The 16,382-nt window shown below is 38.3% G+C and overlaps 1 protein-coding gene across 2 annotated transcripts; it reads left to right on the forward strand.

Moving 5' to 3' along the window:
- The first annotated feature begins 1,128 nt into the window (after positions 1–1,128).
- Positions 1,129–15,199, forward strand: FBP7 (F-box protein 7). Of its 2 annotated transcripts, XR_016081058.1 has the most exons (12): positions 1,129–1,380; positions 1,758–1,844; positions 2,061–2,173; positions 3,220–3,336; positions 3,422–3,518; positions 4,601–4,674; positions 6,923–6,976; positions 7,078–7,179; positions 7,291–7,349; positions 13,060–13,270; positions 14,849–15,053; positions 15,144–15,199. XR_016081058.1 is itself a non-coding variant. In XM_010249376.3 (11 exons), the coding sequence occupies exons 1-11, from the start codon at positions 1,371–1,373 to the stop codon at positions 14,906–14,908; spliced, it is 984 nt and encodes a 327-aa protein (XP_010247678.1). In that variant the 5' UTR covers positions 1,129–1,370; the 3' UTR covers positions 14,909–15,199. The 2 variants fall into 2 exon arrangements, 1 of the variants encoding a protein (XP_010247678.1); XM_010249376.3 differs by having other exon boundaries at positions 14,849–15,199.
- Positions 15,200–16,382: the final 1,183 nt, after the last annotated feature.

Genomic DNA, 16,382 nt, shown 5'->3' on the forward strand with positions numbered 1-16,382 from the left:
GCCCTGATTAGGCTCCATGTGCCCGAGCCGGATTCTAGGTGTCTCGACTGGATACCAGCTACCTAAATCAAGCCATAGATGTCTGGGCCGAGCACTATGCGGTCGAGCTCGAGTAACAAGTGTCTCGACAGAGTCCTAAGTGTCCTACCCGAGCTCCACCAAGGCAAAGCAAGCTCCGGGTGTCTCAAGCTACGACAGGTGTCCTACATCTATCTAACACATACATACTCTGACAGGTATCTTGAATCCTATATAAGGGGCAGGTTAGCATTCAATTCATACTTTATAACTCACTGAATTCTCAACCACCCTCTAGACAACTCGACATACTGACTTGACCGTCGGAGCTACAAGCCTGGGATATCGCCCTAGGCCCTTTGACCTCGTTTTCCTCCTTATAGGATACATCTGAGCTATTCTAGGGACTTAAGCACTTTTCAACTACATCAATTCCCTCAAATAAGAGAATGCCATTCTAACAAGAATGGGAATATGATTCTGGTTTTGCTCAACCAAACAATTGGAATCGGATTCCAATTCTAGACCCTTGTTCCTAAAAATCAAATGGAGCCTTAGTTTCTTTGTCTTGGCGTTTAGCTGTATTTCTAATTGATAAGTATTTCTCCTGTTTCTCGTTAAAAAAAATATTGATAGATATACATATTCACCCTACTCATAGTAGGTTGCAGCCACACATGAATAACATCTCTTGTAATTGTATGTTTTAATTCATGAGAAATGTTCGCAGTGTACAACTGCAATTGTTGTAAGGTGGGTAGGATCATTACGTGATTAAAATCCGGATTTTATGTGATGATCGGATTAGCTGAATTTGATGGCTGTGTTGGGGGCTGTATATAATGCCCCATGTGAGGAGAACGGCAGATCGTGTAGGATATTATCCACCACTCAATTTTTCACTTCACGTGCACGACTGATATGGGGCGTATCTCTCAACCACTCAATTTCTCACCTCACGTGCAAGACCGACGTGGGGCGTTATTAGTGGTTATACAGCTTCTGATATAGTCATCAAGCACAGCTACTCACGGCGCATATGGTTTAAGGTTTACGGTTATTTTGTTCTGATTGAGAATATATGATTCCAATTTGACGTCTGGTAAACACGGAATATTCAAATCAAACATTTTTCGTCAGGCTTCCGCAAATTCGGCGGCTGCGATTATAGTAAGGGCCTATATTTTGATGGGCTATGATTGCGGAAGCGGTGTACGAGCAGGTTTATATATTTTCGTTCCATTTGTATTCTTCTTCCTTTCACACACTCGAAATTCTTTGGAGACCAGGGCTTCGACCTAGAATTCTCCCCAGAACAAGAAACATCCTCGATCTTCTCTTGTCATGAAATCATGACATCAGGTAATGTTCCTGGAATTCCAAAATTTCATTTTGTTTCCATGGAATTCGATGAACCCAAGCTAGAAATTTGCATACTTTCATAAGATAAGGCTTAATTTTTCAATCGAAGATACAGAGAAACAGCGAAAAATCCTAAATTTTACGTGATGCCCATCTCTTATTTCAGCGAGCGGATTCAATTTCTCCATTTTTCCTTATCTGGGCAAAGATTTATTATCGAAATTATGTTCAATTTGATGTGGGATTTCGGAAAATAAGGAAAATTGGCATGTATTAAAATGGAGAATCAATTGTGTTTCGGTGATAGTTGTGTTGTGTGGCTTCATTATTTTGTAAGTCATGTTGTTTATCTCTTAAATGTTTATAATCTTTTGCAGAGTGTGCCTTGTCAATTCCTGCAGAAGTCGAATTGGCTTCTCGTTTGAGAACTGTGCAGTTCCTAGTGACACAAAGGCCCTGGCTTGGTATGCCTTCTTAATGCCACAGTATTCATTTCCTTTTCCATTTCAATCCTATTTCCTGCTCTGTTTGTGATTTTTTTTTTTCTGCTTCATGATAGCTGCGTGACGACTGAGACTTTAAAATGATTGTTTATCTCATTAATGCTGTATTTGCGGATTTCAAAACCTACAAAGATCAAATGTGTGATTACTTTTTTATGTTTTTCTCTTGTGCTCTAGATCTTTATGGAAAGAGAGTTAGACCTGTTGCTCCTTTCGGAAGTACGAGTAGTAAACCTTTCGTTGATCCAGCACTTATTCATCGTTGCTTGCCTGATGAGCTACTCTTTGAGGTAATGTATTTCAGGATGTTTAAGACATTGATGCCATAATATCTCTATGGTCTATGGTATTGAATGATATACGTTTTTGAGCATTTGAAAGTTGTTAAGACTTGTTAAAAAATGCTTTCCCCACAGTAGAGGCCTTCTTCTTTAAGAAGTGTTTTTCTTGCATTTCAGTTATTAGTTGCATCTCAATGGTCTGAATTTGAGCCAACTTGAAATTTAGAATTGTGAGTATATACTTGTTTGAAACTCTTTTACTGCTACCAATTCCACATTATTTCTTTTGGATGCTATACTGACTGTATCTCATTTTATTTCTGTCATTTCTTGACATATTTGACTTATAGGTTTTAGATAATCATGCTTGAGCATAGACCATGGGTGTTATCCTACTTCCACTTTCACTGTTCTTGCAAAAGTTGTTCAATACCTTTTACAGGCTTTTGAATTCTATCTCCAAAATATAAAACAAGAAATGGTGGTACCTTATCAAGGGTTCACCTTAAAATCAAACAAAAAAAACTTGGTTTTCAACTTGGCTTGGAATTGAAACCGACTCAATTTTTCTGAGAACCCGTGAACTTTTTTGCTGAAGAAATAAGGAAGTTCAATTTATTATCTTCTATATTATTCAAAAAACAAATTATGTTCCTTTTCCATCTTCCCTATTTTGCTCTTTATTTTCCCACTCCCCTTTTTAGTTTTCCATTTTGCCCAAATTAATCATTTATTACATTTTATGGATCTCTTGCTGGACACTCTTGGAATTGGAAAACCAGACTTCTGGTAATTTAGAACTTTAAAACCTTGTTCTGTTGTTCTTTGGTTTAAACTCTTGAAGGGTGTTTGCCCATATGTCTGATTTTTCTTTTCAAACCAAAAACAACTGCCACATCAGTATAATCGCATTGTTTTTGCTGGTGTGGTAGTTGTTTTCCAAAAGAAAAATAAATACATATTGGTGAAGCCTCTAAAGCAATTATCAAAGAATAAATAAATAAATAAAAGTGAAGTTCTCAAAAACTTTTCTGTTTATGAATTTTCATGTATAGGTCTTTGCAAGAATGACTCCTTACAGCTTAGGCAGGGCAGCATGCGTTTGTCGGAAATGGAGATATACAATTCGAAATCCTCTGTTTTGGCGCAGTGCATGTCTAAAGGCTTGGCAGGTACATAATCTGCTTTCAACATTTTTATCCTTTGAACCAAGTATAAATGTCATCCAAGCTAAACATAGGACCTCTTTCTCTGAAGCTTTCTGGACCAGCAGAAAATTACAAGATCTTGCAGTCTAAATATGATGGTTCTTGGAGGAAAATGTGGCTTTTAAGGCCAAGGGTTCGTACTGATGGTAACTTCTTGTTATGGATAAACCTTTTTCCCTTAACATAATTCTTTTTCTCAATCTCTAAGTTTATTAAAACCAAATTATTAATAGATTTATGGTTCCAGTTTCACTCCCCATTTTAGCAGTTGCATCACTGTGATACTTGAAATATGAAAAAGTGCCGCATAGACACTGGAGTGTATATCAGGAATATGCCATTAAATTAAATATCTGATGTTGGTTGGATCTCCCAGATCTATAGAATGGTCCAAATAACAGAAAACAAATTGGTTAGTCTTTCCATGAGAACTTTTGAGTTTTTTTTTTTTTTTTAAGTGTAGAGTCCAATTAAACAATTATTTAGTTATTTACATTTACAGATTTGTAAAGGTTTTTAGTATGCTTTATTAGGTAATTTCAATTGCTTACCATTTTCTCTGCAAGCTTTCCTGCAAGTGGGCCTTTCATGTTATGGCATAAAAGAGAAAGCTTTACATGTGATCAGGCTATTAAAAAAAAATACAGTTTTCTGGCCCTCTTTAAAAGGCCTTGGGTAACAGAAAGGTTCTGGCCCAAAAGTTTTCTCCATTTACCAAGATTTTATGTCTTAAGAAGTAAATTCTACTATTGGTAGCTTGTTTAACCTCGATTTTTTTATTTATTTCCTTCCAAGAGGTTTTCTGTTTCTGTCATCTGCAACAGGGCATTGAACCTTCCATAGGTGTTTTCTGTAACAAGTCATTCCATCCTACATGTAATAATGTACACATTGGAAGATGCTGTTTCACTTACCTATTTACTGACTTGATTTATCATCAATTCCATGCTGAACTATGATACCCAGATACCTATTAGAAGGGTGCTGTGTCATATTGAATGCATTATTTTTAGTGTGAATTCCACATGCACATCTTGACCAGTCGTGTCCTTACCATATCTGGATAACATAGGTACCAAAACCTATATTACCATGTTTATCACTATTTGTCGTGATCAAGCATGGACTCTCATTTTTTTTTACTAAATTTATTCATAGTAATGCAATTCCAGTTTGAAGGTTTGTCAGGAATCTCTGTGATCCTGAGTTTCTCTTTTTTCTATGGTAGGACTTTATGTGAGTAGGAATACTTACATTCGTGCTGGAGTTGCAGAATGGAAGGTTACCAATCCTGTGCATGTGGTATGCTCTGCTTCTGTTTCTTTTCTTTCTTTTTTTTTCGATTCTTTTTTTTTTTTTTTGAGAATTAACCAGAATTCACTAGGAAAGAAAAGGTATTTGGCTGGTTCAAGCATCATGGAATTTGATTACTCAGTTTTTTAGATGAGGTTCAGTTACATAACAAGTATCAAATACCACTATTGTATGTTTATAAGAACAAAACTATGTTAATATCTTTAAAACCTAGGTGCAAGAAACATGTTCATTTCTACTTACTGTTAATTTATAGATAAAATAAATAAAAAAATAATGTTGATTCGTTTGAGAAGACTAAGAGTTCTTCAACAACCAAATCCTGAGTTCTCTCCTTTCGAAAACCAAACATACAATTGTCTGGAGAAATAATCCATTTTAGAATTTTCTGAGGAAGTCATATCTGATTTATCTATCTGTTTGCGGTGGTCAGTTTTTAACCAGCTGTTGGTGATTCAGACTCTTCTTCCAACTTAGCATATTAGTATCCCCAGAAATACTGAGAACCTATGTTAAGAAATATATATTTCCATTGAGCATCCATTGATTACAGAATGTGAGAATTTTAGAAAAAATGTCATCAGTTATCTATTAAGAGTGGGACTCGCCAAAAGATCTGTGGAGCATTATATTATAAGTGGTCCACTTCTTGAGGCATAGCTTTCTAATATTGTGGATTTAGCCATTGTAACCAACGCTTAGTTTGGGAAGAGTGCAAATACAAATATGTAGAGTGCAAATACAAGGTTTAGAAATGCAATATACAAGTTTTGCACGGTACATATTTGTATTTGTACTCTTCCCAAACTCAAGCCCAAGTTTCAAAAAGGGTGCCTTCATCATCTGTTATTCTGTTAAAATAAAGAAATCAAGATGCAAGAAAAAGAAACAAAATGGGTTGCATGGTTAAATCATGACCCATTTCCCTGACCAGTTAGGTCATACCATAAAAACTGGTGAAAACCATGTCCCGGTTTCACATAACCAACTTTTTTTTCACTTTTTTCTTTAAGTTTTTAATCCAATAAAATACAAAACCACCCACAAATAGATGAAGCGAAACACCCTGTTTTGTTCCTCTAAAGCCCTAAACATGTAAAAAGTTTAAATCCCTAGTTTTCGCCCTTTTTCGTTCTCTTCTTCCTCCCTTCTCCATTTCTCCTCTCTTCTTCAAATCTGCAATCACCATTATCAATCCAGACCCAGCGACTTCTCCATTGTGAAACCCATAACCCAGCAACTTTTCCATTGTCAAATCTTCAATTTATCTCCTTCTGTTCATCTCAAAACTTCAAGAAATTTCCTCAGTTCATCTGTATGAACCAGTAAGAAGAAAAGCTAGGGAAGCCAGTGGCTGCAGCCCCTTTTTCAGCTCACTCCTCTCTCTTATTCCAATATTTTTATGAAGTTTTAGTTCCTTTCCATTGGATCTATCTATTCTTGGTGCTTTGGAGGATTTCTCTATCTTAGACGTTCCTCTCTTGGATTTGCAAGTATGCCCAACTCATCGCTTACTTCTCAGAAAAAAAAATTAAATAAATAAATAAATAAAAGAGTTGAGAGGAGAAAACATTCTACTATTCTCTATTGTTTGCATTGATTGGCTATTGGTGAAAACGTGAGGAGTGAATTTGATCGCAGGTATGAAAGCTCAGAATTGTTAAGCCCTTCTTATGAGAAATATAGTAAGAAATGGATTTATAAATTATAATTTCTGGTTGAGGTTTAAATTTGAATAAAGTCATAAGACAAACAATGTTGAACATTGTTTTTATGTTGAAGAATACTTGTTCAAGTGTTAAACATTTTTATAAATATGGATTTATAAATTAAATGTATGTTCAACATTGTTTCTGTCAAGGAAACATTAAAACCTAAAAGCGTAAATTGTTAAGTCTGGTCTCTAAATAGGTTTTATTCTCTAACAGTTTATATGTTGAAGATTGAAGAATGCTTTTTAAAATGTTCAACATTTTCTTATTTTTAATATTTTTATATGTTAATTAACATTATTTTTTCATATTGATTAACATTATTTTTTATTTATTACATCATCACGGTTCGACCCTCAGTTTGACCATGGTTGAACCTTTGACATGTGACCCTCTCCCTTTTCTAGTTCAATGCCCGGTCTGGTTCTCTGAGCATTGGTTATGACAATTCTATTTATAAGGAAAGGGGGGATTTTTCTGTTTTATCGGTATTCTCATATTTTTTTTTCTTTGTGCTTTTGTAGGTGTGCTATTTCCGCTACATGAGGTTTTTCCCATCTGGGAAGTTCCTTTACAAGGTTATTTTCTTGTAACTGGATTTGCATTTTTAAATTTCTTGGAAGATCTTCTCTTTCTGCATCTGAATCTGTTTTACTATGCTATTAATCTGTTTGGTCAGAATTCTTCCCAAAAAGTGAAAGATGTGGCAAAGTGCATGAACTCTCGTGCATCTAAAGCTGATTGTGTTTATAGCGGCCACTACACATTGTCTGATGATAAGGTACAATTCTTTACATTGCTGAGTCTTATAGAAATTAAATGCACATATCGCTTTTTGTTTCTCTGATATTCATTATATGGTTATCTGATTATTTCTGTTCTTCATTTGTAGGTTGAAGCTGCTCTATTATACCCAGGCTTGAGACCTACTGTTTTGAGAATCCGCTTAAGGTCTGTCATTGTTTGTTTGAATTATTTCCATTGTATATTAGTCAGGTTAGCTGGATCTTTTTAGATATCATGTGTTGTGGATGCTTTTATTGGAAAGAAATACAGCCGCAAACAGCAACAGTAATGGGCGTTAAATTCAGTGTTCCTATCTTATCTCTTAGCTAGATTCAGTGTTCCTATCTTATCTCTTAGCTATCTTATCTCGTAGCTAGATTCAGTGTTCCTATCTTATCTCTTAGCTATCTTATCTCTTAGCTAAATTCAGTGTTCCTATCTTATCTCTTAGCGATCTTATCTCTTAGCTAAATTCAATGTTCCTATCTCATCTCTTAGCTAAATTTAGTGTTCTATCTTATCTCTTAGCTAAATTCAGTGTTCCTATTAATTAGGCAGTAGCATTATTATTTAAAGATAAATATTTGTTAGGAAGTTTTCCTAAAGAAGGACTCTTACCTTCTTGTAACTTCCTATTTAAAGGAGCAGATGATATTCAATAAAATTATCGATATTTTCAGTCAAGAAAGAGCAGAGGAGAGTTGGTGATCTCTTTAACAAATCACCATTAAGGCGCTAAAGATAGGTTCCTCGAGAAAAGGGAGAAACAAGGGAAAACAAGAAGTTTTCCCCGTTAACTGATCTGTGATGAGATCCTATTCACGGGCCCTTAACAATTTGGTATCAGAGCAAGTCATCATGGGTGACTTTGAGCAATTGAAGACTAGGGTTCATGATCTGGAGCACAAACTCGTGGAAAACAGCAAGGAGCCCTCATTTTTATCAATAACTTTAAATATGGTGGGGGTAAATTTTGTCCTTAAAAAATTATAGAAATATTCTTGCGCGAGATCAAGGACGACGTCCGAGAATTGAGGCGCTTGATGGAGTTATATTTTTCCAGCAAGGAAAAGAGTTCAGAAGGGGCTGCAACCACAGACGACCGCCAACTAGACATGGCAAAATCGTCTGGCGAGCAACAGGTCGTTGCCCAGGGAACCACAATCGTTCCCAAATATAGCAGGCTGGAATTTCCTTCCTATAGTGGAGCTGGAGATCCTTTGGGATGGCTGTACAGATGTGAGCAGTTTTTCCTTAACCAACAGACAGAGGACAGGGACAAGGTAGGATTAGCCGCATTCCACATGACAGAGGAGGCGCAACTCTGGTTTTATAGATTGGAGCAGGAGGAACCTGGGCTCAGTTGGACCCAATTCAAATCCTACTGCCTTCTCAGAGTTGGGCCCCCATTAACAAGCAATCCATTGGGCGAACTAATCAACCTCAAGCAGACTGGAACTGTGGATGAGTATCAGCGTCAATTTCAGACCCTCCTTGCAAGAGCATCTTCAGTACGACCAGACCAACAGGTTGACATGTTCATCACGGGATTAGTGGAAACTTTGAGGGTGGATGTGGAGATGCAAAATCCCCCCAATCTGGTTACTGCTATGAATCTGGCTCAAGCTTTTGAACGAAAATTGCAACTCAACCGCGGTAGTATCAGTATAGGGCGGCCTCAAACAACATGGGCAGCCCCGTAACCACTCGGAGTGGCTCCATCTCCAGCAGCCAGCCGAGAACAGAAACCACAGACGAGCAAAAATTCCAGATTGACATCCAGTGTGGGAAGCAGCATTGCTACACCCCCTATTAAGCGCTTGTCCAGGGCTGAGATGGCGGAACGCAGGGCGAGGGGACGGTGTTTTAATTGTGATGAACTTTACTCAGCAGGGCACAAGTGCAAGAGACTTTTCTACCTCCTAGTGGATGAACAAGAGGAAGATGATGATGAACCCTCTTCATTGGAACCCGAGATTTCTCTCCACGCAATTACTAGAATAAAAACCTCTCAAACTATGCAATTGCAAGCGCAGGTAGCAGGGAAACCAATACCGATCCTTGTTGACTCAGGAAGCACACACAATTTTGTAAGTGAACAAGCTGTCCTCCAGCTGGAACTGCCAATGGAAATCAAACTGAGACTGTAGGTAGCCGTAGCAAACGGTGAAAGAGTACACAGCCCAGGCATTTGTAAGGGAGTCCAAATACAGGTCAATTCTGAATCCTTCTTTGCTGATTTGTTTGTACTATCCTTGGATGGATTTGGTGTAGTTCTTGGGGTGAAATGGCTGATCACTCTAGGCCCAATCCTATGGGATTTCAACGCCCTAACGATGACCTTCCACTTGAATGGGAAGCAAGTCACTTGGCAGGGTAAAGTGGTGAAGGCCAAATACCCACAGGTTCATGTGCTCCAAGATGAAATGACACACGTAGCAACCATGGAATGGCTCACTGATTTTTCAGATGTATTCCAAGAACCCAAAGGACTTCCTCCTTCTCGAGCTTGCGATCACTGGATCACTCTGGTGACGAGTTTAAAACCAGTAGTAGTAAAGCCATATCGCTACCCACACCTACAGAAAGATGAGATAGAAAGGCAATGTGATGAAATGCTGGAGCAGGGGATCATCCGCCTTAGCCATTCCCCTTTTTCTTCCCCGGTCCTGTTGGTGGCAAAGCGGGATGGTACTTGGAGATTTTGTGTTGACTACAGGGAGCTTAATAACCGGATTGTCAAGGATAAATTTCCTATTCCCATTGTGGACGAGTTATTGGATGAACTTCATGGTGCCTTGTATTTCACAAAACTAGATCTAAGATCAGGGTACTTTCAGGTTCGAATGGCTTCCGAAGACGTTGAGAAGACTACCTTTCGAACGCATCATGGCCACTTTGAGTTTCTAGTTATGCTGTTCGGTCTCACAAACGCCCCATCCACATTTCAGTCCTTAATGAATGAGGTATTTCAGTCCCACCTTCGCAAATTTGTTTTAGTATTCTTTGACGACATTTTGGTTTACAGTAAAACATGGATAGAACACATGCATCATCTGAGGATTGTTTTTGAGCTACTGCGCCAACACAAGCTCTTCCTTAAACGATCTAAGTGCTCCTTTGGAGAGCGCCAGGTCCTTTACTTGGGTCATGTCATTAACGGCAAGGGTGTAACAGTGGACAATTCCAAAATTCAAGCGATCAAAGAATGGCCCAAGCCCAAATCCGCCAAGGCTCTACGCGGGTTCCTCGGTTTGACAGGATATTACCACAAATATGTACAGAATTATGGCGTGATGGCTGTCCCATTAACCAACCTACTGAGGAAGAATGCCTTTCATTGGGATAATGCAGTTGACACGACTTTTGAAAATTTAAAGAATGCCATCTCCACCATTCCAGTTTTGCAATTACCGAACTTTGATCTTGAGTTTACAGTTGAGTGTGATGCATTCGGAATAGGGATTGGTGCCGTATTACAGCAACAAGGGCACCCGATTGCTTTCTTCAGTCGTAAACTAGTTGATCGTCATTTGAAATTGCCAGCCTATGTACGCGAATTGATTGGGTTAGCTAGAGCAGTCCAACACTGGAGACCATACTTGTGGGGAAGATTATTTGTTGTCAAAACTGATCACTATAGCCTCAAGTACTTGTTGGAGCAGCGACTTATTACTTCTCCCCAACAACATTGGGTTAGCAAGCTGCTTGGGTTTGATTTCCGGGTGGATTACAAGGCGGGATCTTTAAACCGCGCCGCAGATGCATTGTCTAGGTGCGAAGAGGACACTATGCTCTTTTGTGGGATTTCACGTCCTCGAGTCACCTTATTGGATGACATCAAGAAAGAGATGCCACAATCAACAGAGTGGATGACTCTTGTTCAGAAAATTCTGTCTGGAACTGCAGACTCCAATTGGGCCCTTACAGATGGGCTTGTGATGTATAAAGGACGGATATATCTCCCGGCTGATTCCTCTTTGATTCCCTCCATCATCTCCAGTATTCATAACTCCACCCATGAAGGTATTCAGAAAACATTGTATCGCGTCCAAGCTGATTTCCATAGGCAAGGTATGAAGGCCTCTATTTGGGACTTTATACAAAACTACTCTATTTGTCAACAACACAAATGGAAAAATCTGCATCCAGCTGGTCTTCTTCAGCCCCTTTCGATCCCAATGCAGATATGGGCTGATATTTCCATGGATTTCATAGAGGGACTGCCCAAGGTTGGAGGAAAATCAGTTCTTTATGTAGTGGTGGATTGTTTCTCTAAGTATGCCCATTTCATCCATCTTTCTCATCCGTACAGTGCTACTTCTGTCGCCCATGTTTTTTTCACTCACAATGTTCGTTTGCATGGGTTACCGGAATCTATTGTCAGCGACAGGGACCCGGTTTTTACTAGTACCTTTTGGAGGGAATTGTTTCGGTTAAATGGTACCACCTTAGCCTTTTCTTCTGCTTATCATCCTCAATCAGATGGTCAAACTAAGGTGGTGAATTGAACGATTGAGATGTATCTCCATTGCTTTGTTGGGGATCAACCGAGATGGTGGGTTGATTGGCTTCCTTGGGCCAAGTATTGCTATAACACTACCTATCATTCTTCTTTAGGAATGACACCCTTCCGAGTTGTTTATGGTCGTGAACCTCCTCGTTTGTTGTCCTATGAACCTGGTTCTACTCGTTTGGAGGAGATTGATCGTTCCTTACAAGAGCGAGATGCTCTTTTGGCTGAAATTTCTCTTCGCTTACAACAGGCACAACTTCGCATGAAGCAAGCCTATGACCAGCATCATCGGGAATTATCGTTTGAACCTGGGCAGTTTGTTTGGTTGAAACTTCAGCCTTATCGTCAGCGCTCTTTGAGTCACAGGGCTGTTCCTAAATTAGCTCCTAAGTTCTATGGGCCTTTCAAGGTTTTGCAGCGAATCGGTGAGGTTGCATATAAGCTAGAACTTCGAGAGCACAGTAGGATTCATGATGTTTTCCACATTTCCTTGCTCAAACCGTTTAAGGGTGTTCCTCCTATCAGTGTTCCCTCCTTACCACCTTTGAAGGAGGGCAAAATCATTCCCCAACCTTAGTCTATTGTTCGTTCCAGAATTAATCGAGGTGTTGTTGAAGTTCTGGTGGAATGGGCCAGCTTACCATTGGCTGAAGCTACCTGGATTCCTTTGACTGTGTTTTAGGACACCTATCCTGAATTCGAGATTGAGGACGAGCTCTTAGTCCAAGAGGGGAGTAATGTTGTGGATGCTTTTATTGGAAAGAAATACAGCCGCAAACAGCAGCAGTAATGGGCATTAAATTCAGTGTTCCTATCTTATCTCTTAGCTAGATTCAGTGTTCCTATCTTATCTCTTAGCTATCTTATCTCTTAGCTAAATTCAGTGTTCCTATCTTATCTCTTAGCTAAATTCAGTGTTCCTATTAATTAAGCAGTAGCATTATTATTTAAAGATAAATGTTTGTTAGGAAGTTTTCCTAAAGAAGGACTCTTACCTTCTTGTAATTTCCTATTTAAAGGAGCAGATGATATTCAATAAAATTATCGATATTTTCAGTCAAGAAAGAGCAGAGGAGAGTTGGTGATCTCTTTAACAAATCACCATTAAGGCGCTAAAGATATGTTCCTCGAGAAAAGGGAGAAACAAGGGAAAACAAGAAGTTTTCCCCATTAGCCAACCTGTGACGAGATCCTATTCGCGGGCCCTTAACATCATGTAATAAATAAATTTGTATCTTTTGGTTCTGAAGTTGAAAATATGTTGTTGCTCTACTGATTCACCCAAAAATGAAAGCTCTTAAATTGTAGAAGGTACTTCATATTCCCATTGGTAGTAAGTCTGACTATCCTGTTTAATAGGTTGAGAGGAACAACAGCAGGAGCAAACAATCGCATGGATCTTCTTTCCCTTGTTACAAGTGGTGTTAATGATAATGAACTTAACAACCATGATGATGACATGCTTGGTGTGGTTGAAGGGTGGCAAGATGATGAGACCCACAACCCTGATGTACCTGCAATCTCACACAGGAGGGGACTTGTGCCATTTGTCTTTGTTCCATTTGAAGAGGTACTTTTTTTCTTTTGATATTTTGGAAGAAATTACAAGCCACGGGGTACAATGACCCTGTGCATTACTGAAACAGATATAAGCAAGACTATTACATCTAAAAACCAAAGAGCAAATTTGACTAATATGCTCATAATTTGCTAACCAGTCCTCTGCATAATTCACCTCTCTCAAAATGTATGTACATGACTGTATGGGATTATTAGACCATAGACCTGGCACACTTTATGACATTCTTCAAGGAGAGCTTTGATATTCCATGAAGGATCTATTCTTCTCTTCACCCCACCGATAACTATGCTAGAATCCCTTCAATGATGATCCTATTATGCCAAAATATTTTGTTGCTAAGCCTGCTATCCTATGAGCTTTGAGAGCAGCCCATGCTTCCCCTATGTCCTTGCTGATGACAAAGTGAAGCTTTCTGAACCCATCTCTCACAATGACACCAAGAGCACAATGATCATCCTCTCTCCTTGAGAAATTGAAATTTATTTTGATTTCTCCACAGTCGGGCAGCTTCCATCTAATAAGAAATAACTTGTCTTGACTGTTTGAAGGGTTCTCTAACCTGCAGTTTGGCTGCAAGAATTCAGTATTAAAAGCTCTAGCTCTGTCAAGCACTAGATCTGGTGGATAACTCTTGTTCTCAAATGTTTTACAATTTCTGTTCTTCCACAAGCACCACAACAGCATGCTTTCTAAATCTCAGAAACTATGATTGCTATAAAGAAACCTTGTTGATTGGCAAATCCATTATACAATAAGGAAATAAACCAATGACCACTTTAGCCATAAAAATCCATTATTAAAAGGGGCATTTTTGTCCCGTCCAAGTGTCGGCAACTTTCCCCCAGGTGGGAAAATTATTTACCCACCTGGGAGATGGGTAAGTGATACCCAGGAAAATAAATTTTCCCTGGTCCCCACATAAATCTAAAATAAGAACATAGGCTTCTTGGTCAATGGGTTTGTGAATCCCATTGACCAACTTTCCCCCTCTCAAAATCCAAAAAACGAACGCCCCCTAAAACATAGTATGCTTAGCTGTAATGTTACCACTAGAGGTGAAACTTGGCTGGGCCCGAGTTTACATTTTACATGCTTCAGGCTGGGCCTATTCAAAATTCGGCAAAAGCTCAACTCAAGCCCTCCCATGTTGCACCCCTAGTTACCACACATCTACTAAGATAATTACTTTTTTCCTTTGGTCATCATCATCACCTAAGAGTTGGCTTCCCTTAGTCGTCACATTGCAATATTTTGAGAACTCTGAATTAAATCTGCTTATCTCCTTTCATAAGTAACTTAGAAACTGCAATATTTCGAGAACTCCGAATTAAATCTGCTTATCTCCTTTCACAAGTAACTTAGAAACCCATATCAGTACTTGCTATTTACCTGCATGCAAAATTGTCATATAATTCCTTTATTGAACACATTTCTGTTCGATGGAGAAATCTTTCTTCTGGGATAAGTTGCAAGGGAGTAAGAATTTTGACTTCTTTCTCAAAGGCCATTAATTCTTATAGTATAAAATTTCACCATGAAATGACACCCTGATCTTGTATGGTACAGGTTGAAACATCAGTTCTGAATCTCCCTGTGGACAAGATGGATTATTTCGTGCCAGGATAATGCTTGAATGCGTGAGAACTTCCACCTTGTAAATATGTATTATTCAGAAAGGTTTTTAAGATATGCATACTCTGATATTCTTTATGGTGTGAAAAGTTTTAGTGTTTTAATAAGAAGTAAGAACAAAGCGTCAAAACATGCAAAGGTATTTCAATGGTCTTTTATTTTTCTTTCTTGTTCTGGTGTCTCTCCTTGCCTTCATCCCAATGTAATTTGGGCTGTCTTTCTGTATCAGATGGACGTTGTGTGTAAATAGTGTGATCTTTAGTCCATTTCATCATGACTTAAAAATCTTTGAAGTAGGGGACGCCAAAAGCTACTTTGAGGGAACTGGACCAATTTTGTTGGATTTCTCCCGTCTCTAGTTTCAACTTTCAATTTGCTAAATATGGTTTTCTACACTGCCCCACCGTGGTACCGTAAGGCTTCTTTTCTTTCTTTTTTTTTTTTTTTTCATTCTGGTAATCGAGATTTAGATGTTGTCAATCCCAAAGTTAAACAGTATTAGGATTTGGAACGTTTAGCTGACATCTTTTTGTCTGATCACCTTCTCAGTTTCTCTTAATCGAAACATTCTAACATCTGCACACCTGCTATATTTACAGCCAGAGGAGCTATTTTTATCAGCATATAGCAAACAGTTACAAAAAGAATATTGTCTATTGCTCTTTAGTTGCTGAATCTTGTTATAACTATAGCAAATATTTCATTTGAATATTAACTACAACGCCATGCATCTTGAACATATGATAGGTTTACGAATATGCATAGAAATTCCTGCCTTCAAGGGTGATCGGCTCTTGAATTGGCATAGTATATCACGGCTACAAAATTATCCGGTATGAATTAGGTGATTTGCATAATTGCATTTGTCGGCATTTCAAGAGATTTTAAAAATTGAAAGCAACTAACATGCATTATTATTATTATTGTTATTATTATGCAACTACAAATCAAACAAAAATATTACAAAGTTGTTCCAACCATGACAGTGGTGGTAACCAATGTTTTCTTTTTAATAATGGATTTTTATGGTTAAAATGGCAATTATCTTATTTACATGAAAAATAAAAGAACATGGATAAATGTACTTATCTAGGTAAAATGACAACTGCATTTACCTGGGTAAATAACTGAAAAGCGAATGGAGCCCAATACCAACTACAAGGGGAAACTTCAAGCACATATTACTCCCTTATAGTAATGGTTGAACTAAAAGAGCCCAGATCTCCTCCAAGTAAAAACTCTGCATCACATGGTGTCCAAGCTGCACATTGGGAACACCTTTTGTATGTATGTTAAATTCATAGGGAGATATTCCCAATGTGACCAAGTGACCGGTTCCATTTTCCCCAAAAAATGGATTTTTTCCCAAAATCGTTGATTTTGGTCAGTGAACCGTTGAACCGGGCAATTAATCGTTCGAACATTTTTGACTATTTTTAATTTTTGTTAGAACAGGCTGAGCATTCGG

Source organism: Nelumbo nucifera, chromosome 1, assembly GCF_055504915.1.
Source record: "Nelumbo nucifera cultivar China Antique chromosome 1, China Antique-T2T, whole genome shotgun sequence".
Taxonomy (NCBI): domain Eukaryota; kingdom Viridiplantae; phylum Streptophyta; class Magnoliopsida; order Proteales; family Nelumbonaceae; genus Nelumbo; species Nelumbo nucifera.

Bases quoted from the DNA above. Each gene is read 5' to 3' on its own strand.
- FBP7 (XM_010249376.3), top strand. The intron at 2,174-3,219 runs GTAATGTATTTC...TTTCATGTATAG, and splicing joins CTGATGAGCTACTCTTTGAG to GTCTTTGCAAGAATGACTCC. The intron at 13,271-14,848 runs GTACTTTTTTTC...TGTATGGTACAG, and splicing joins TCTTTGTTCCATTTGAAGAG to GTTGAAACATCAGTTCTGAA.